The 22,472-nt window shown below is 38.7% G+C and overlaps 1 protein-coding gene across 1 annotated transcript in view; it reads left to right on the forward strand.

Moving 5' to 3' along the window:
* Window positions 1-22,472, forward strand: part of LOC142411485 (phosphatidylinositol 3,4,5-trisphosphate 3-phosphatase and dual-specificity protein phosphatase PTEN) — a 47,011-nt gene that overhangs the window by 2,695 nt on the left and 21,844 nt on the right. The window contains exons 2-3 of the mRNA XM_075505468.1: window positions 13,992-14,076; window positions 17,541-17,585. Coding sequence (XP_075361583.1) covers window positions 13,992-14,076; window positions 17,541-17,585 — 130 coding nt within the window. The remainder of the gene's footprint in view (window positions 1-13,991; window positions 14,077-17,540; window positions 17,586-22,472) is intronic.

Consider the following 22,472-nt stretch of genomic DNA (forward strand, 5'->3'; position numbering starts at 1 on the left):
TAATTTTTTATCACTTTGTGCAGGCTTCTTGGCAATGTTCTTTTTGCAGGGCTTCGATGGCATTGTTGCTCATCATACCTGGTAGCTGGAAAATAACCTATTTATTTCTTATACATGTAGACAGAGGACTGGGCTGGGAGTTAGCTCTCCAACCATGTGATATTAGATGAAGAAAGAGAAAACTTGAAACCTAAGTGAGCTGTTTGGAAAGGCGGGTAGTGCGTGGTAGGAGGACTGGGGTTTAAGTTCTTAAAGGTACTCACTGTGTGCTGGAGCTTAAAATTTTGACACCAAACCAAGCTACCACCTGCATTTCTGCTGTTGGTTAGCTTTGCTTCCCCACGCGCCCATATCTGTCGGAGTGTCCTCTGTTACAGCTTACTGGTTGTTTCAGGGCAGCTGCTTCTGTCAAGCTAAAAGAGAAAGACTGACACGAGTTGGATAGCCCAGTGATTTGGGCATTTAGTTGGAATATGGGAAATGGAGGTGTGAATTCCTCCTGCAATAAATATTTCTGTACGAGTAGTTCAGTAGTGATGGCTCCAAAATACTCAGTAGCTGGTGATTACTACCTGGGCTTTGGGAGGTGGAGAATAAAATGAATCTACAGCGAATCCAGGTGAGGTGCCTGATCTCCAGCCTATATTCTGTGGTCTGTCTTTTCTTCTACCCCTCTTTGAGGGAGGGTTTTTGTCTCGGTGTCCCAGGTGGACAAAGACTTGCAGTCTTTATATTTCGGTCATGGCTGATTCTCCCAAGGCATTGCAGGGAACACCTGAGTGCCAAAAGGCAGGATGGGTTAGGCGCTGGAGTGCCAAAGTCTCCTTTGAGGACCTCTTTTTTCCCTCTGGTGGGCTGTGTCAAATCCTTTTAAAACTGGCGCTGATGTATGTGTGATACAGTACATCATGCTTGGGACTCTCAGTTCCTGATGAGTTGGTTAAGAATTCTTCTTGTGTGGATAATGTAGGATTTTAGGAAAGGGAAATAGTGACTTCTCAAAATCAGTAGCTTTACGTACACAATATGAAAATAGTCCTATGTGCTAATTACAAAACAAGCGTATTTAAAAAAACACGTTGACATTACTTTTCATCTGGTCAAATGTTCTTTTTTCTCTGAACAGCATTTTTGTGGACCTCTTGGGAAAAAAATATTTTGAAATTAGAAGAGGAAAGGGTTTTAAAGGTGGAGACATTAAATCAGCTTTTTAATACTTTATTTGAGATATTGTATTTATTCCTGATTTATTTGGGTTTCTATTTCATTTCTGTAATACTGGATACCTTTTGGTGCAAATGGGTGAGAAGGAAAATTTGGATTAATGGCTTTCTTCTAAGATGGCTGCATTTCTTTGATGCAATGACCAGTATATTTTCTGAGGCACTGTAATCTTTGTTTTTTCTGAAATTGTGCAGCTTGGTTGTTGACCGTTTTACTGCAGGGAACAATGAAGAGAGAATGCTTGCGTGCAAGTCTTGCACGTGCATTGATTGCCTGTGTCTTAAGAGGTCCATGCATAACCGAGTTTAGCAAGTGTTTTGAGGGAAACTATTTGAGAATAAAGTGGAAAAAATTGTGTAACTGCTTCTTGTGCCCATTATAGCTTTGGTAAAACTTTCTCGTATTTCCACGCCTTCTGTTAGGCATGAAAATGGCCATCTAGCCTGAGCATAGGGTAGAGCATGCCTAGCCTGATGCTTAATTGAAGCATGTGTAGCTCGTGACCTACATAGTCATATAAACTGCAGCAGTATTCAGTAAAGATTAGATGTTGGGTGCAGTTTATTTACAAGTCTCATGTGTAGTTTGTCTCATATAATGAAAGGTAGAGAATGCTAAAGTTGTGAGTGGAAGCTTCTTAGAATATCACATGGCTTTATGCTATTTGCAGTCCTGAAGCTCTTTGCGTTTTTAATGAAATTTTAAATTATGTGACTTCACTCAAAATGGCTCAGCTTCCAGGAAAAAAATGAATTAGTGGCATGAGGTACATACTGCGTTTAAAAAGAGAGCCCAAGTTGGAAATGCCATTCGTTTAAAATATTTGGTTTCATTTTAAAATTGAAGTTTGTTAGATGTTTTGTAACAAGTTTTTCTTGCACACAAGCACAGTAAGGGTTTAGAAGAAACTAGAAGAAACTAACTGGCAATGCATTTTATTGGTGGAAAAGTATTTCTTTTTTCCAGAGTAAACCATGTTACTTAGCAGTGTTAAGAGCCCAGCAGACTCGTTTTGCTTCTAGAGCCTGGGACAATCTTGGGTTTTGTACAAGAAGATTAGTGCCAGTTTTTCTCTGAATTAATCTAAGAAGTCTGTTTGAATAGTCAGCAGTAAAATGCTACTGGCTGGGGACTTCTCAGAGTTTGATTCAGTTACCTGTTTGCTGTAGGATGTATTTGATCCTGGGAATATTGGTCTTTCGGCACTTACCGGGGATAAAGATTTTTGAATTGTCCAGATGGAGAAAGCAAGGTGGTGATAGGTGCAAGTGTGTTCATACATTTTCTCTTCTGGGGTTAGAGATGTGCTAGATCACTTACTTTTCCTCACAACCTAAAAAAAACCCCTTTGGCATACTGCCATAATTGCCATAGTATGTGCATATTTGTGGATAGCGTTGTTTGACAGCTGAAGCCTATGCGCAAAGCCCCGACCACTCGAGCAAGCACTTGGTTGTGTAACCCTCCCTGCATCCATTCAAAGTAACCCCAACCCCTTTCTGCCCTGCTTTTTTGACTGCAGTTGCTCAGAAAGGGATTTAAAAGATGCTTGACAAGTTACAGCTTATCTCTTTGCACTTGCTTAAATGTAGTGCAGGCTTCCTAATGAACTACTTGATCTTGCATCATCAGAAATTTTTAATCAATATGCAGCATTGCTGGAGACTGTTTGCACAAGCTAAACATGAAGTTAAAAAATAACTGCCTGTGCATACTTTTAAATTGACAAAAGCTGCAAACTGATTCTTGGTTTTGTGTAGCTCTGCTGTTGAAGTGATGGCTATATGTTCTTTTCAAGGTGGGGGAAGAAATGATTATGGCTAATGTGGACACTTCGTAAAATTTTCTTATACGGCAACCTTTTAGAAAAAACACAACTGAAGCTAATCTTCATTGAAATCTGTTTGTAAGCTTAGTTAAGTGTGTGTAATTTTCAGAACATCCAAAACTTTGCTGTTAAACATTAAGAGGGTAATGCTGAATAAAGTGCAAGCTTTACTAGGACTGGTACTTGTTTTGAGCATTTCTTTTTTTTTAAGGAAAAATCTAAGTTCATCTTCATTATCTCTTACAATAAGCCTGATGAGGTGTTGGCACTTGAGGCCCTTGAGAAATTATCTTTGTTGAGGCTGGTCAGTGACTTTGGTGAGGATGCTTAGGTCAGTGTTGAGGACTTCTGAAAATCCCACCAGTTAAGCTCCTGGTTTAGCGCTTGGTGTAATTGATTGGCCATGTGTCAACAGTGGGTCCAACTTGAGTCTTGAAGAAGGTTGATGAATTTTGAAAGTGCATCTTTCTAGGAACTTGTGCTAGTCAGGAAGGCCTTTCTGTCCTCAAGATAATTACACGTGACTTCCACTGACTTCATGAGACGGTTATGGTGTATTTAGGGAAAGGATATAGCCTTGAGTGTGGAGCTTATGCAACACTTGAAATGGCTATTATTGCCACAGTATAATACATGCGGAAAGATGAGTTGGCTCTTGATGACTGCTAGGCTGGTGATCAGCAGATTTCTTTGGGACAAAAATGTGTTTTTCCTGTGCTTTCCAGTGCTACACTTAATAATCTCATTTAAGAACTTTTTTTTTATTACCAAAAGGTTTTGAAGTACAGTGAGTGCTGTAGAGGAAGCTAGTATTTGCTAAATGACGTGTTAAAACACTATGTAGAGGAGTAGAGAATTTTCTAATTTTCTTCCATAAGAGAAGTGACTGTATTTTCCGTCTTCTTCCTTGGATGATTTGGACACCTAAATCCTCTTTGTTGTGGAAGCAATTGATATAATTTGTAGAGTAATAATATGACTGAAATAATGTGTTTTATTAACACATTATGTTAAAACCTCCTATGCTAAAAAACGTAAAGCCATGCCCGAACTAAACTTCAGAATGTAGTAACTGTGAAGTTGAAATTTTCTATATAAGGTTTCTGTCTACCGAGTTGCTTTTGCCAGTTGTGAATCTCTGAACAGTTTCTTAAATGAAATTATGTTTTTAATGGATTAATGTTGTTGCCACATTAATAGTGCATAAGCTGACAAATTATACCCCTGGTACCTTAGCCTAGAGTCTTCCCTTACAACGTGTTTAAACAAGAAAATGGTTCTGGTATAATGATTTAAGGGACAATAGTTGTGTTCGGACAAACTGGAAGTAAAGGGAGAGAATAGGTAGTTTGAGCTGTCAAATCCCTTAAGTACGTTATAGACCAAAGTTGCTGTCATTAGTCATAACTAACTCCCTTTTAAAGCCCACCTCCTTTCTAGTGTGAGTACCTGGTGAGTAATCTGGAACTTGGAGCTACATGTGATTTGTATTCATTTACTGTGCCTAATGTAGGGTTGATATTGAAGGTTAATTATTGCATAGCTTTTTCAGGGGGGTAAATGGGATATAGCCTGGAGTTGTGAGTAGTGATTGCTGGATATGCCTGATGCTTCATCTTATGTACTAGAGTAGTTGTGGGCTCCTTTGATTTGGCACTTCTGTGAAGGTTTTTGGGATTAAAGCTGTGCATCTTTGTGTATTCGTGTGTGTTATTGCGATGGTGATTTCCAGACTGTAAGAAGGGAATTTATTTGAAAATATAGGAACATTCATATGCTTTGTGGGTGGTTGACTCTACTTTGGGTTCAGAGATTGCTGTTAGTTTTTGAATGTATCTTAATCCTAGATTGATATTTCAGATGTAAAGAAATCCTTGTTCCAGTTTCTAATTCAAGCTAGCATCCTCTTTGTTCCTGTCATCATCTGCCTCATTTACTGTCTTGCCTATACAGCCCTGAAAAAAACAAGTTTTGTAGAATGTAAGTAAATAATCGTGCAATTAGGCTATGTATCATGCTGCGTAAATCTAGGTTATTTTAATAACGATTTTTAGGCAACATAGCTAAAGTAGTGGGCTCTGTGATTCAAATGGTAATTGACTGTACAGCTAAAAAATTAAACTCAACTGCTCTGTGTTTGGGATGATGACTATTGCAAAAGCTGACATTGTTCCCTTTACAGATGAAGTCCCAGCTTCACAGCCCCAACGTGCAGCAGTGCATTAAAACTGCTTAATATCCATTTTTTTTTGTAGTGAAGTGCTTAAGAAATGTCTTTATAAACTTAATTCTGCCTTTGTGAAGCTGTAGAATAATAGCTTTTAATTGCATGATTAATTTTCTTAGAGGCCTCTGCTTAATTCATTGCATTGTCTGGGTGTGTATTGGGCTAGAATTGAAGTAGCTGTGTATTTTGTATTCTTTAATTTCTTGTGTGGGTAAGTTAGAGAATTAATGACCTTTTTTGTACTAACGTTTAGAGGAGGAAAACACTAGATCTCATTAGAATAAAATTAATATTATCTACTTGAGCCTTGTTGGTTGAGAGGGTTTATTAGGATGGCCTTATGTCTTGTTTTGCTGCTTGCCTTTATTTTCTCTTGGAATACCATCCCCCCACCCCCCCAAATTAAGGTTTGATAAATTCATGCAAATCCTAGTTTTTGTAGCTTATGTTTTATAAAGCTTTTCAGTGTGACATATTTGTCCTCCAGTCTGATAACTCTTTTAAATTCCCTTGTCTCTGAAAGTTTTGGATGTCCTTCCAGACTTGCAAAAAGTTGAGACTGAACCATTTTCCACTTCCTGTCAGTAAATATCAAAGTAGTGACTCTTTTGCTGACTTCTTTTTACTGAATAAAAGTCTTGTGTTTTTCTGTGGGTGTTTGAGGTTAGGATATGCTTAAGTACACATCGGTGCTTCTTTAAAGGAGATCCTGCAAAGTGTGGTGGTACACTGAGAACATGTACCAGGGAGGTCCCATACTCTGCCTTGAAAGAGTTCATGTTGAATCTGGTTCCTGGGTTAAAATAGGTAAATTTGTCACTTTGGAAATCTCAAACTGAGATGCAACAGTCAAGCTTCTCATATGCATTGTCTCCTGCTGAGAAGATCCACTCAGCAGATGTGTTACCTTGAGGACAGCTGCTCAGCCTTGCACGTACAGCTGTCCTTTGCCATTGGCGCAGCTCTTGGCCTCCAGCTGCTGTGTGTTGCTGCAGCTAGTTGGGATGCCAGGGTAGGTATGATAAGATGGGATGTGGCTTCTTGTAAAGCGTGAGCAGAAACAAAAAGCCTTCTTAACTGGACCTCTGCATGTTTTCACCTCTAGAAACTTGTTGGGATCATAGGGTTTGTTCAGTGTTGTAGACCTCGACTTGAAGTTGAGTAAGGAGTTGAGGCCCAGTCTTTGACTCCCCCAGCTGGAAAGTTCTTTCTGTCAAATTTTATAAGAATAATAGAGTGTGCTGTTGCATCATTTGTTATGCTCCTGTTTGTTCTTGGCTTTTTCTTAATGGGAAGGGTAGCTTTTTTTCTGTCCTGTAATATCGTCAGCTATTTTAGAGGAATTGGCAGCTCTTCACAACAAGCTCATGTTTCCTTCACTATCTGCATGCTTTTGTACTTTTATTTGTGATTCCAAACCACGTTGAAATGAGACTTCAAGGCATCTTTTTCTTAGTCTTTGTCAGAGCAAGCTCTTCTGTAGAGTAGACATTGCCTTCTTTCATGCATCTCTGCTACCATTTTTTGTATGTATGCTATGAGGTTTATGAGGTTGATACTGTCTTTTGCAAAAAAAAAAAAAAAGGTGCCTGCTTATTATGTAGATTGTGCAGGTTTTTTCCAATCTTCTTGATCCTATTAGCTGTTGTTGCAAAGCCTCCATATGGCTGAGAGCTCCAGGACATATTTCATACACCTCACAGATGAAGGGAGAGACTCTTGCTCTGGGACTACTTCCCAAATGCAATATAGTAAGCAGGTCCAAAAGCCCTGCTATGGGGTGGAAGTGAGTTGAGGATGTAGCTGGTTCCTGAGACAACCTGTCAGTATCATTTTCAAGCATCTTATGATTTACTTCTTTGCGCTGTGGGAAATTGTGTTCCCATCCAGACCTGTTGTCAGCTCCATGACCTCATCTGGACAGGTTTACCTCCTGGATACAAAGGAGCTGCAGTTTTATTGTTCCTTGTCTAGGTTGCTCCATTTAAATTACAAGCTGAAAGATTAAGAAATTAAAAAAAAAAAAAAAAAAGAAAGAAGAAGAAAAAAAAGGGTTGTAGTTGAAATATTGAGCATTAAGGGGTTAAATGCATTTCTTCCAAATCATCAAATGTTTCTCTCAGCCACATCTGAGTTGGTCTCTTTTCTTGTTCTTTAAGGCACAGATGGTACAGTTGGCAAGTGCAGCTGGCTGGCTACAAGGAATCCTCCTTTGCTCTGAGGAACTTTCTTCCTGTTCGTTTCCTCTATACTTCCTGATTATCCAGACTCTCAGAAAAATAGTAAACTTATTTTGCATTTCATGCTGGCTAATGGAAATGCTGCCTATTTAAAAAAAAAAAACACAAAACCAAAAGGTATGCATGTGTACAGGCTAAATAGTATATATGCTAGGAAACTTTTCTAGATTTGGCTGGGTATATTTTCCTATGTCTTTTTCTTTTTTTCTTTTTTTTTTTTTTGTAGGGATGCTGTCAAGAAAATGGCACTAATAAGAGCTTGGCCATTTGTCAGGACTCTTAAATCTGTTTGAGGATAGAGTGTGGACACTTCTCCTAAAACTCCCCCTGTAGCTTCAGGCTGTCAAGCTGTTGAACAGCAAGAACAGTTCTTTTTCTCTTGCTGTTGCTATATGGACTTGCTTTAGCTGGAGTTAAAGGGCTTGAGGTTAGTACACTAACATTTCATAGCTGGTAGGGCCAGACGCGCTGCTAGACTGTGTTGCATGGTTACTGAAGTCAGAGTTCCTGAAAATTGCAGGCACATTGAGACAACAAAGCAACTTTTGGAGACTTCAAAGTAATGTTGTGCCTCTGCTCTTCGGTGTTGTTATCAAATGGGACTTAGCAGTTGACAGCTTGGCCACATTGTGCTAGAGACTGGTTTCCTTTGCACTGTGGCTCTCCACAGCCAGGAGGGTGATGCACAGTGGAGAAAAACTGACAGCAGCTTGCACCCAAATGAGGAGTGGGCTGTTTAGGAGCGGATCAAAGAAAGTACATGCCTTGCTTGCCTGAACTGGAAGTGAAAATTTGCATTCCTGGCAGTTGTGAAGCTTTTTTCAGGCCATAGATTCACCAATTTAAATCTGTTCTTTGTTAAATAAGATTCATGTTTGGAAGCTGGAAACTGAGGGTCGGGAAAAATGGACTGTTGTCCTTTTATTTGCAGGTGTCAGGTTCAGGTTTTGCAGTAAGTTTTTAGCTCCAAGGCATGATTTGAACAGTGACCGTCATTCACAGCTTCAGGAATGCTCAGCTTGTTTTAAATTTCCTTTTTAAAGAAAGATGAAGTCTAATGCCTGGTAGGTCTTCCTGAAGCCTTTGATTGTAAAGGGCTAATAGTTTTAAAGTTGTTTTTTATTTGCATTTTGATTTAAAATCTATCATTAGTGTTGAGTTTGAAAAGTAAAGCTATATGTAAATTCTTAAGTACTGCATGCTCTAGCATGCTTATGAAATAGGAAGATTAGGTCATTTGCTTTCTGTTTTTCTGTTATAGCTGCCTGGATGAGTGGAGTGAGGATAAGGGATTAAATACTTAGTTTGAAAGAGGACTTCATAAAATTACTTAGAAATTCTAATGACTCACGTTCTAGATATTGAGAATGTTGATCATTGCAGGAAAGGCTATAGCTGTCTTTTTGCAACTTTCTTGTGGCTGTTTAAGAACTTAAGAATTGTAAATATTTTGGTATGCTTTTTTGGCCACCTTCCATTATTAGGAAAAAAGCTGAATTTGTGAGCAGAATCAGTTATAGGATCAACACGAGTAATTTGCTTTTATACCTATATGTATGTAAAATTTAAAGTGTATATTTCATATTCTTTAATTTGATCTTGGCATAATGTGAATATATAGCCAGCTATTTTTGAAAGTGATTATAACTGCTGATTTGCATAATGATACAGGATTTTTCTCATAGCAACTGGAAAGACTATCATCTTTAGCATGTGGGAATGATTTCAGGCTTTAAGAACAGCGTTCTGTTAAATCTACAAACAGCATTAGAGCAAAGGTGTTTCTGAAGTAGCATATAGATTTGCTTTGGTATGTCTTCAATATTGATGAAGCATTGCTTTTTTTGTTGTGGCATTTGGTAACTTAGCAAATTCTTGGGTGCTTTCATTTTAAGGTTCCTTGGGTATAGCGTAGTGTCATCTTAGTTAATTTGAAAGCTTAAGTTTTATAGTTAGTAAGAAGTATGAACTTGAGTAGAAGATGGCATTTTAGTGTTTGCTGTTGTATATAATGAGTCTGTCTCATGTATTTTTTTATTATGATTGCTAACTAAAATCCTAGCCTCTGTGTTTACAAGATTGAGAAAGGAATGAGTGCTTTAAAAACTGTTGAAAACCATTTATGGGAATGGGTTTCTTAGGAAAGAGCTACTTCGGCAAAATGTGGCAGGGTTTATGTTTTTTAGAAAGCCCATTTCAAATTTTGGTAGTTACAACAGTTTGGTTAACTTTGTTTTGCATGTATTGTAGAACTGCCTCAATAAATGGCTGAGGCTTTTTCCATTTTCATTTGCCTGTCAAAAAAAAAGCTTGGAATTCATAATGAACTTTTTGCTTGTTTTAAATCATCAGTTCTTCCAGATTTCTAAAATTATCAGTATCATTACCAATTTCATGATGACTCAGAATTCTTGCTTTGAATGTAAGCCCAGCTTCCAAGCTCCTTTGTAAGAAATCTTGTCTTGGTAGTGAATATCTTAATTTCAGCTTTGGAAATCAATGCTGAATTAACTGAGGTGTGAAAAGCAGTGTCTCTGAACCATTGAGCATGGCTGGTGGTAGAAGAACTTGCTGAAGATGATGCTCAGTGGACGGTTGCTCCCATAACTGGCTTGGCTCCGCACCCTTCTGTGCAGTGATCACAGGCTGGCCCTGAGGAGGGCTATTTTGTTCCTCAGCATCAGGAAAAAGAGCAAGCTAGTACCGATGCAGTAACAACCATCCCCTTCACTTGCTGCAGATTTTGGGGCATCTTTTCACGGGAGAGGAAAGGGTGGAAGAGCTTGGTTTTTATGGCAGCTTTTTCAGTTAAGTGATGAAACAGCTATTTCTGCTCAGAGATTTATATCGTCTGTGCAAACAGCAACAGCACTTCCACTCTGTTCTTCCATCTTATGTTGCTCCTTAAAGCAAAAGGCATTCTTCAGTTGCTTGAACCAACAAAAGAGTTTCAAAGCAATGTGCTTCTTCAGCATGCTTGTTGGAAGCATATATTAAAAAGACATAAAATGATCTTCACCAGCAATACGAATGCATTTGTCATAGTTGTCGCTTGCTTTCATTCGGGGCAGATGAAGCCTGCAGCCTCGCACGCGTGCTGTGGAAGGGTGTCATTTGCTCGCTGCAGCCGGTGTCCTTTAACACCAGATCTGTTGCAGACGGAAGAGTGAGTCAGCAGTGGTGTGTGAATTGCATTCCAGTCTAATACTTGGAGATAATAAGTAAGGTACTTCAGGATGCTTATATTTAGTTGGGGGAGAAATTGGCTTGCCTGTTTAAAAACCAATCATGTTTTTCTAAAAACAGGCTCCCCCCCTGCCCCCGGCTCACTGTTGGATATTCGTTTTTCAGCAACACTTCAGTTTTTGTGCTGTCAGGTTGCAAAACCTCAAAGCGTACAACACTTCTATTGAATCAGCATCAGTAAATTGATTCATACTCTCCCGCCCTCCATTTGAAGTCTTTTTCCATTTTCTTTACTTACTGGCATGTTGTGGAACACCTTTTGCAATACCAGCTCTGGGTTTCAAAATGCACCTGTAATGATGCACAGTGAAGCTTAAGCATTCAATTCTGCTGACTTGCTCCTGTTTAAAAGAAGACATGCATGCTATCTATGCATGTACCGCTCGTGCATCGCCCTTGAGGAGCGAGGGGGGGAGAGGGGTTACATGAGATGTGGGAGCCAAAAGGGGATTGCGCTTTCCAAAAGTGTGAGACCACCCTGGTTATTTTGGAACTTTTAATGTCTATTTGCCTGTGTGTTTTGAGGCTTTAGTGTTTGGACAAGTCTGTGAGCCTGCAAAGTGGAGACGCTGCTGTTAAGATGTTCTGTTCCTTTTGCTTGGGGTGTCTATCTGCTTTGCTTCCATCTTGCACCAGCTGGGAATCCTGGAAAGTATCTCGTTTCTTAGCCTCTCTGAGAGGAAAAGCCAACAGCAGAAGAAAAGCATCTGAACATAAACTGCAGGCTGAAACGCGTGAAAAAATTGTGTAGTAAAGCTCATGATTGTGAATAGAAATTTGAGTAAGTTACATGGTAATTTGGTGAAGTTTGGGCATCTGTCTCATGGGTGATGCTATAGTTGAAACTGAGTTTTGTTTTGATGTGGTATGTCAAAATGAATTTATTTTACCCCTGTTGCTAGCATGAATGCTTGTCTTCTACGGAGAAGTGCTGTGGAAAACAGGCTAATATACTGGATTGTTTTGCTATGGTAATTTATATAGCCCTGCTGCTCAGAGCAGGATGCAAAAGGAGATGCTTTTGAGTATAAATGCTAGAACTGGCAGCAGGTAGAAATCATGTTGAAATTGGGAACGAGGAGGGAGTGATGGGGTGTGCTAGCTGAAAGTCAGGTAATTCACTGTTAATAGGTATAGAGCAGGTGCACATGATTTATAACCGGTTTCTGCTGCTTATGGCAAGTAGTAACTGATAAAATAGTAAATACATTGTTAATTATGTAGTGCCTTTTGTTAATTTAACAAAGTGTGGACTGCTTGCACAGTAAAATACATTCAGAGTGAAGTTCAAGTTTAAGATTTATGTGATTTGATAGTATCGGAAGTTACCACAAGCTCTGAAAGTTAAGCAACTTAATGGTTTGTTGTTGTTGTTCTTTTCCCCAAGATAAGCCTTTTTTAGGGTTTGGGCAAGTACAGAATAAATTGGAAACCAGACGTGAACCCCTTTCAGTGTCTGTATTTAAGGCAGCTACAGATATTTATTTGGATTTCTCAAAAGCTTTCATATTTTTCTTATTGTCTGCATAAATCATCTTTTGAATAGTCCAAGCAGACCAATGTCTATTAATACTTCAATTACATTGTAAATGCTAAATCTTTTTTTGAGAGTAGAAAACATTATTTCTTGTGTATTCAGTTCTTAATGTTTTTCTTAAGTCTTCTAGTTAACTGTGTAAATGCAGAACTTGGTCCATGCTGCTTCCCTGTGAGTACTTAGGCTTGTGGGAATTCTGCAAGGATGGAGTAAAGTGGTTTGTATCCTACTTCAGGCTTTTCTTTGTGTACAAGTAACTGGAATATTAATATCTTGGAAGCTGCTGCAATGTCTTCCATTCTGGTGACTACTCTTTGGAGCTTTGTTATATTTTAACCATAAAAATAAAAACGATTCTAACAAATGTGGAATAATTTAGGTTGAAAGGGACCTCTGGAATCACCTGTTTCAGCCCCCTTGTTTAAAGCAGGGCCAACTTCAAACATATCATGCTTTGTTCTTACTCCTTCTAAAATTAGTTTGAGGAGGAGTATGTTAATGCTGTAGGGTATGGTCTGTTTTCTTGCTGCTAGTTTCATTTCTGTTTTGCTTTTCAGTGAAGCTTCTTCACTACATTATCATTTCTAATAATGTTTAAAACTTGGGAGTACTTTCTTTTCTTGAGTTCTGTTTAAAAAAAAAAAAAAAACCCAAAAAAACCCAAAAAACCAAAAACCATATATCATTATACCACCAAGAAAATAAATACCAGTAATTTTCTAACAATTTGTGAATTTTTTTACTTCATTGGCTCTAGATGTAAACTTAACATTTTCTAATTTGGCCTTTTTCCTTAGCGCTAATTTGTTTTTGCTAAGAGGTACTTTTCCTAAGTTCTTTATCTCAGGTTGCTTTTGGCAGGTGAATTACAGGTAGTTCAGAATAAGACACTGGAATTTTTTTCCTAGAAGTGGGGAATTGTTTTTTTAATAAACAAGATATATAATCCTTTTCAGATCTGTACATTCCCATCTATTGCAATATCTTGCATTTAGACATTCAGAGCTACCTTAGCAGCTACTATAGTGATCTGTTATTTAGAAATAATGGAAAGTGATAAAAACGTTAGTGTTTATTTAGCCTTGCCAGGGCTTGCATGCCTGAAATGCACTTTTTTGTTTGTTTTGCTGTTTTGTGTGGTATACCTATTTTGGGATCACTGGAGACTTGAACATGGGTTTTAATTTGGAACATCTTGCAATTTAGTCACACAAGACTATTTTAATAGTTTCCCATTGGATTTAATATGCCACTCAAACTGTAGAGAAAGACCAGTATGTAGCATCTATGTGATTCTAGTGAGATGATATATGATAAAGTGGATTACTTGACTCTCCTTTTCTAGTGAATTGCCTTCCTAATGGATGTTAACCATCAGCTGCCCAATAGCATACACTTCTAGTAAATTATCTGTTTGAGATGTAAGGAGATTTCTGTTATAGTGGCTGTGGTGAAATTACTATGTTTCCAAAAGTTTCCCTCCTGATTTCCCCGCCTCCTCCCCCCCCCAGCTTTTTTTGGAAAAGATCCCGTATTACTGCATATATAAAGCTGAATTGTTCACCTATGGGAGTTGGTCAGAGTTGTTGCTCTGACTTTGATACAGTTAAACATTTGATTAATGTCCATTTAATGCTATTATAGAAATTTCACATGCTTTACAAGTGTTTCCATAACTTGCATGCTCAGATATTTATCCAAACATAATTGCTATGGGTTTTCCTGCAGAGAGGCTTGAAGGCGTATACCGGAACAACATTGATGATGTAGTAAGGTAAGGCTTTATTTTTCTTTTCCTTAACTTATTCTTGTAAATCTTAAGTATCCTTTTCTGCACTAATTTATGTTCTGCTGAGGAAAGGATGTGTGTTCTGACTCGTAAAAATGGCAAGATTTTTGCATCTCTTAGATATTGCTTTATTAGCTTTCCTGAAAAATGTTGGAAACAACAAAAATTATATTATCAAGAATTTTAGGCCAGGCTGCTGTTCTGGGTTGATCTCAAATGCATGTAATCTGCTTTTTATTATGAAAAATTGACTTCAGTAAATTGTGTTGGAGTAAAAGGTGGTTCTTTGCTTTTAGAAAGATGTCAGTCCATGCCTCTGTTCGCAGTGTTGAGAGTTTCCTCAGCTGATGGCATTTCAGAATATGTTTGCCCATATCCTTTCTTCAATTGATAAATGAAGTGCTTGATAAGTTAATTTTGATTTAAAGTAGTAAATATAGGTGACTTTAGATAAAGGTTTTTACATCTGGCTGTGTTAAGTAATTGTGGATGAGGAGAAAAATCAGCTAAAATTCATTATTGCTGGTGATGCTTTAAAGCACATTTTGTGAAAAAACCCACAGGTTGTCATTTTTAACATCAAATAAAGTTATATACTCTGAACTGCTGGATACAACTGTGGAAGGTGTACCTAGTGTTTTAGGAACATTGTTGTAATATGTTTAGTCAACACCCTACCTGGAGAGTGTAGCGTGAGAGGTTGCACTAAAAACTAAATACTTGGCAGAAGCTGCCAGATGTTAGTGTTTTTAGGATCCTAAGTTCTGATTTTTTTTAAGTCATGCATGATGCTTTTGAGATCTTGGGCATCTGAGATCACAAGTTCAGTAGCTCTCCAAGAGACTTGCTGTTTGGGGATGGAGGGATAATGCAGTAAGAAGGTTGGTTATGCAGTGAAGTTAGAAGTAGGTGTATCTGGGAAAGAAGGTGCTGCTCCCAGGTTTGAGGTGCCACAGAACATTTCTCATAATTGTTGGCAGGCAGAATTAGTGCTGCTTTAATTTCACTGGTAATTGTTTGCATCCAGGTTTGTACAGAAATGAGTTGAGGCGGCTCCTCGGTTCCAACGTTGGGAGGAATTGTAACCCTCAACTGAGAATCAGTCGTCTGGAGGCAGTAACTTCCCTGCACAGCTGCAGTTAGCTTCAGATGAGTTCGAGGGGCTTTCATTTTGACATATTTAGCTGTCGTGATGAAGCTTGCTGTCCATGAATAGTAGTGAAAATGTCAGAGGCTGGATTTGACCAGACTTGCAGAAGTGACCTTGTTCTGTCACGCAATAGTGAGGAGAAGTCACTTCTCCAGAGCTCATCATATCAGTGAGGTTCAGCATAGCAATCTGTAAATACTCTTGCAGAGTGTGTATGTCTCTGCTAGAATAGTTAACAAAGGTGTGAAGTTGTGTTTTCGACTTGTATCATTGCACACAGGTTGCACACAAGAAAAACTTTTGCTGCCCTTGTGGGACAGTTAAGGGCTGTCCCACAAACTCAAACCAGCCATCTTTCTTTACCAGCAAAGCCACCTTTTCATTAAGTTGATGTGGGCATTGCATCTGCTATCTGAAATATGTCGTCCCTGATGGGGACTCCACCTTTGGAAATTGTAGGATAAGGGCAAAGGTTGGACTTGGACTAAATGACATGGGAATAATCCAAATAAATAATAACAGGCAGTAGACTTTGAAGGCCCTCTTCCATTCACAGCATTGATTTCAGTTGCTGCTGTATGAAGGAAAATATATTTTATTGGTTAAGTATGTGGATATGTGTAAATAAGACTTTTGAAAGGGAATGACTATATAATTATTAAGTTGTCGATAAACACTCTGATCAAAAGGAGTAGTGATCACCTAAAAGTGTAATCAATCAAATTAAGCTATGGAGAGATGTAAATTAAGTGGCTGTAGGGAACTGGATGCTAAAGTAGTGTTATGTTTGTTGCCCCCTGTTTTTAAACGAGAATTATGCACAAAATGTGATCATGCAGCATTCTGCATGTGCAGTCAGCAGGTCCTCATCTGCTTCTGTCATCTTTTTATTGTGGAATTTTTTCCCAAGAGCTTTTAATGCAGAAGTTCAATGTGTTTGAGCTCCAGAGCAATTGGTATTGAGCCAGGATATGCCAGTGGGCTTTTTCTGAATAGCTGGTATAATGACAAATTTAATGCTAATACTGTATGAGGAGTATGACCTGGACTGCTGGCCATCTTCTGTGACTGATGCTTTGAGAAGTTTTGGATGGAATTTTGTGCTTAGAAAAATACTTGCATGAAAGCTTATACTCAGCTTTGGATATCGCTGGCAGAAGCGGAGTCAGCTCTCCTTGCTCCCCAGTGTGTTTTAAGCAAGTGGGGGCATCTGAAACAAATCGCCATGTCCACCATTTTCCTTAATCTCTTGAAGTCTGCCAACAGGGGTGCCAGTGGGAGTCATGAAATATTTTTGCTGATGAAATTGGAATCTCATACTCAGTGCTGCACAAGGAGCGTTCACATCTGTTCTTATTTTAATGCATCGGTTTAACCACAGAGTTCTTCTAGGTTCTTCTGGAATATTATGACTGATGACCAGAGCTTGTTTTTGCTTGAGCTTTCCAGGATTTTAGCAGCTAGTGTTTCTTTTCAATTTGAACAGCATGTTCTGTCATGGCTAATTAAATTCCTTCTGGCTGATGTGCAGATACACACTGTTGATGATGTTAAGTGTAAACATTTGTATGTTATTTCTTCTTGAACATTGCCAGGTGACACATCATATATAATCATGGCAATTTTGATGAATCATGTTTGCAGTTTGGTTCTCTGAGGCTTGTATGGGAAGTTTTTCTTGCAAAGTGAGCATGAAAATGAAATGAGTGTGAGTGTGAAAAAGTATAGTGGTCTTCCTCCTCCTTTCTGAACCCAGAATATCATCGGGCACAGTCCTCAGACTTCAGTGGCAAATTATGGCCATTTTAAAAACCTGCTATTAAAACAAATTATTCTGGCTGTTCTAACTGGACTACAAAAGTTATTTTAACTGCTTTTTTTCATTGGAAATACCACTGTGGCAAAGTATTTTGCATAGATTATTAAATTGGAAGTGTTTACAGATACATTGTGTTGTAATCGGTGCTTTCTGCTTTAAAAATAAACAACACTTGCTCAGCTTAATATATTGATGTGCAGGTGTCTTAGAAATCAGTGCAGATTGGTCCATACCATAAATATTTCAGTTGCAGGTCAGATCTTGGTCTCCTCAGTTGCATGAGTAGTCTTATTCATGCTACTGGATTGTTTGTATGAGTGAGGTTTGCAAAATGCTGCCTCCTTGACATTGAGAATACTGCAGGGCCAGCTGGGACTTAGAACGCAGAACTGCACCTGCTGAATGGTGCTTTAATGATGCTGCAAATTAAGGTCACCATTATTGCAATGTGTATTAATACATGCCTTTTTTCTATTTAAGGTTTTTGGATTCAAAGCATAAAAACCATTACAAGATATACAATCTGTAAGTATGCTCTTATAGATGTATTTTCCAAAATAATGAGTTCTAAAAATAGCTTATGAGTGAAAGTGGCTTGTTGCTGTACTGAAGCAGAGCTAGAGAGGTTTTGCACATTTCTTAAAACAATTAAGCCTGATTGAGAGCACTGTTACTTCATTTAGTGGAGCTGAGTGAGGTTAAATGAAATGCTGGTGTGTATTCATATTACTTGAACGCTTTTAAAATGACTTGGCATCTAGCCCATCTGGAGCTTGTACCATGTGATTAAAAAGTGAAAAGTAATTCACAGCAGGCTTTCTGTTAATGTATTAATGTCTGCACTGAAGAAATTGCCAAATATTTATTTTCCTGTTTTTCTTCTTTTTTTTTTTTTTTTGTATCAAACTGTATTGGTACCCAGGTTTCTGTTTGCTTCCTCACTATTCTTGACTGTCCCTGTTTATTACCTTGAAAAACCTATTGCAGCAATTGGTAATGTGATGGTTTCTCACTTTTGTAAGTGTAATGTTTTCATCTGAAAATTTAGTTATGCAGAAAGCTGTCCTTGTTATAGAAGGGATTTTTGTTGTTGTTATTCCTTGATCATCTTTACATGTTAGCTTAGGCTAATTTCATTTGCATAAATGATTTGGTGATGTCGCCTGATGTTGAAAAATAGGTCCTGGTTTTCTTACCCCTCATTTTATCCCAGAAATCTAAGTTGAACATTTATTGATTCTCCGAGCTGTTAAAGCTTTATTTTTTTTTTTAAACGAATATGTTTCTAAATATCTGCAATTAATGGAAAAATTACAGTAGTATGGAAATCCAGGCAATGCATTACATTGTAATCTGCCAGTGATTAAAAATAAGTATTTAAGTATGCTTCTAAATTAGTTGAAGGATTATGCATCAAGCAACTAAGCAACTGTGTTTCCTAATGTTGGAGCTAAGTGATACTAGAAGCTGAGAAATTGTATACTGGTGATTGAAGTTGTCTGTAAAGCCTGGGGTAGGATGGGACAGACAAAGATACTTAAATAAAATATGCATTAAAATAAATGAACTGGACACATATCATACAGTTCAGTAACAGAATTATTTTCTATAGCTTAGAAGCTCTCCAGACTGTTAGCCTTTTAATAAATGCTACCTTGGTGGCACTTAAGGGTGGAAAGGACAGTGCTTCCTGGAATAGCTGATAGCTCCTTCTGTGTGTAGGTGTAGCTCTCTAAAGAGGTAACTTTCTGGATATCTTCTTTTTGAAGTCTTCTGGAGCTCAGTGCTAGAGAGCAGTATCGTGTAAAATCTAACTACCATGGTTTTATTAGACCCCCCCTGAAGCCTCCTGAGAGCTTCTGCTTGGTTTGGGGAGCAAAGCAGAACAGATATAACCTAATTTCCTCCTGCTTCTTGGGTCTGAGTTCAGCTGTCAGCTTCTGTGAGGTGTGGCTCTGGTATCACTTACAAGATTAGGGTTTGCTGTGCTGCTTGATACTGAGCTTGTTTCAAATTGGCTTGAGAGGTGACAAGTAAAACAATAGGTTGGTGCATGTTAACTTCTAGGCTTCGTCAGAAGGTAAGAGTTTAGTAAAACTTCTGTGCATCTTAGCAAGTAGCTCCTCAGGGAGGTGGTGCTTGAAAAGTTTCCACTTTGCTGTGTGCTAGCAACCTTATTTTACTTCAGAAAAAGGTAAAAACCAATCCACTAACCCTACACAGGGATAACTTTAAAATTTTTAAGTGAGAAGAGCTGTGAGGAGGCAAATGCTTTTGACATTTACATTGCTGATACATGTATTTTCAACAGTGCCAAGAACTTGTCCAGGTGTGCCAGAAGTTTTTTGTCTTCAAGTTCTTCATATAAAAACTTCAACTTTCAGTTTTTGGTGTAAGAACCCCTCATGGATTTTCCTTGTTGCTAACTATAAAACAATCACAAGTGAAACTTCCTAAAATTACTGTGTTCACCCTCAGATGAAAACCTTTGCAGGAGAAAATGTCCTTCTAAAGCATGTGGGTTTTCTTCCTCTGCAAAACATGGATCAGCTGCAGGTGAAGATTCAAGTGATTACTGCACAGCTTGGAAAGCATAGCTTTTAAACTGTGTATCTCTGGCTAGAGAGGCCAGGTTATCTCTTTAGGCGGGCAAAATTTATACACGTTAAGTACATAAACGCCACTAGGTGAATTGTTGCAGTGTTTGGTCATGAGATGGGAAGAAATTGCAGCCTTCAGGTATTTTGGAGAACAGCATCTCTTTATATTAGCTGATCCTTTGTAAATAATCAACCTATTGTCTGTGTTTAAAAGAAGGAGGTGGGAGTTCAGAGGAGCTGTGTGTATTATATTCAGAATTATTTCAAATACTGTCATGGGGTTTGAGTTCCATTAAGGTAGCTGTTACATGAAGTTGATAATAATGTGTGTATTGAGCAGTTTTATTTAAAAGGATTTAGATTTTTCTGAACTGATGCTTAAATTATATCAGTTATGCCTCATCCTCACATCTTGGCTTTTAACTTCCCAGTGAATGTTTGAGCAATCAATTTTATTTTGTTTCTTGTTTGTGTTGGTTTTTCTCCTGTTTCTTTAACCCTTTGCTATTTCTTCAGTATATTTTATTTTAACATGTTCTTCCACTTTCATCTCCTAACTTCACATACTGCCAAATTTTTACCTCCCCTATTGTAATAATCTCCATCTTCTCCAGTGTATTTCTTTTAACTGTCCTACAGGCAGATAGTTAAAGGAAGGAGCTGTAATGAACAATGTGGATTTTATGTGCATACTTTCTGTATCTCTGTGTACATGGGGTTGGGCTTTGGCATAGGCTGCCATCTGTTCATCAATGGGATCATGGTTATGATCAGAAAGGTGCCTGGCTGGCAGCACTTAGGATCTGGGTTGCTTTAAACCCGCTTTAATCATGAGGAGGATTACAAGAACTATGACAACCCACTCCTCCCCACCAAAATTAAAAAAAAATGTTCAGATTTCATCTGGAGATCTGACTGTATTACAGGTCTAATAGTGTTTAAAAAAAAATGCATTTGAAATGCTAAGCAATGGAAGCATCCCCCAGAGTGTGTGTCAGTGGGATCTCTGCTGCAGATACATGTTTTGCGTAATGAAAGAGGAGTATATTTTGTACAGCTGTGTCTGGAGCTCCGCATTTGCCCTGAGTTGTGTACAGCTCCCATAAGGAGGCATAAAGAGTGACATGGCTATGTTCTGTGGTCAGTTTCTATCCTTAGTGTCAGCAGAACTATTTTTTATCCCTTATGATGGTATTCTACTTGATACTCTTTAAAACTTCAAAATTTGAAGGCTTTTTTGCCCGTATGTGGATTTTTTTTAATGTTTTGAAGACTTTTATCTCTTACTACCCCTTTGAACTGGGTGTTTCTTGAAAAGGAAGAAGGACACTTTCTTGGATAAGTTGCTTTGTGTTAACTGCTTTGCTTCCTAAGTTCAGCAGGCTCAACTTCCAAAGTTCATATGCTGACTAGCTTGTAACAGGCTTTGCCCAGCACAGCTGATGGCTGCTCCAGGTGTGGTGACTCCATCTTGGGTGTACATACTGCGTCTAACCTTTCTTCTCAAAGGTTCAAGTGCAGATAATGTTTTTTTGAGTCCCATCTGCCAGCTCAACCTGTGCCATATCACTTCTGACCCAGAGAAAGTGTCAGCGATGTGATCAGAGCCGTAAAAACTGCCAGACTTATCGCTAGCAGAGGCTAGAGTCCAGAAGGCTCTGGAATACAGAGAAAGGGAAGTGCTGAGTGCATGTGCAACCTCAGCAGATCTGCCTCTGTCCCTGGTGCATGAGTCTTGTGGACAAAGCTCAATGCAGCACATGTGAGGCTCCAGTTACATGCAACAGTCATACAAGTAGGAGCCTAAAAGTTGGCATGTCCGAAAGTGTCAAGTAAGTTCCATATGGCTCCAAAGGCTGCAGTTGTAACATACCTACTAAGGAAGAATAAGTTCATACCAGTCCTGAAACTGGTGTGGGTATTTGAACCCTATGAAGAGTACAGGTTATAATCAGAACAGAAGATCTAGATGTGTTTTGTCTACTGAAATGACAAAGGGCATCAAATCATTGTGTTTCAACCTGGAGCCTTGTTGTTTCGAGGCAGGATTGTTCTCATTTTCCTTTCTGAACTGCGTTTTCACTTGTATCATGTAGGGGAGCATCATTTTGCCTGCAGAGAGCAACTCCATGGAAAATTACAGAGGGCATCCACTTCTTGCCTTCTTTCCCCTTACCCCCGACATCTGATCTAGCTTTTTCCCTTACAGCATACCATTTTGGCTGTATTAGAGCCCTACTGATTGGATTGTTCATATCTGCTTAGTGATGTTCGTCCCCAGGCAAGTCATCCTGCAAGACTAATACAGTATGATTTGCTGTGCTACCAGCTAGCTAGAGTGGGTCTTTTACAGAGTGGCGAGATAGACATTGATGCAACTCCAAAGTCTTCAGAAAAGTGCCATTTTCCAGGGTCTGTGAGGGGAAAACTGGCTCACTGGCCTTTTGGTATTTTTGAGTTCACCTAATTTCAAGAAGAAATGCCAAGTTGGAGTGCAGTATCACAATCTCTGCTCGATACAAATGATGCCCGTTATAATATTTGGTGGTGCTTTCAGTTGCCTGTGGTGGCCTTGTTGCATTCCTGTAATTGAAGGAAGAATGCTTGTTTAGGTTGCGCTAGCCAAGCGTCTTTGAAATGTCATTGTGATCCCCATCACCCCTAGCACCCATGTTATTGTTGAGGCATCTTGACATGTGTTTTGAGTTCAGAGTCAATTGGACAAAGGTCATAGCCGTCTACTCTTTATGTGTTTGTGTGGGAGCATAAAGCTGCTCGAGCGGCTGGAGCTGTTAATACTACAGTGTTAAAA

The sequence above is a fragment of the Mycteria americana genome, chromosome 6 (assembly GCF_035582795.1).
Source record: "Mycteria americana isolate JAX WOST 10 ecotype Jacksonville Zoo and Gardens chromosome 6, USCA_MyAme_1.0, whole genome shotgun sequence".
NCBI classification, from domain to species: Eukaryota; Metazoa; Chordata; class Aves; order Ciconiiformes; family Ciconiidae; genus Mycteria; species Mycteria americana.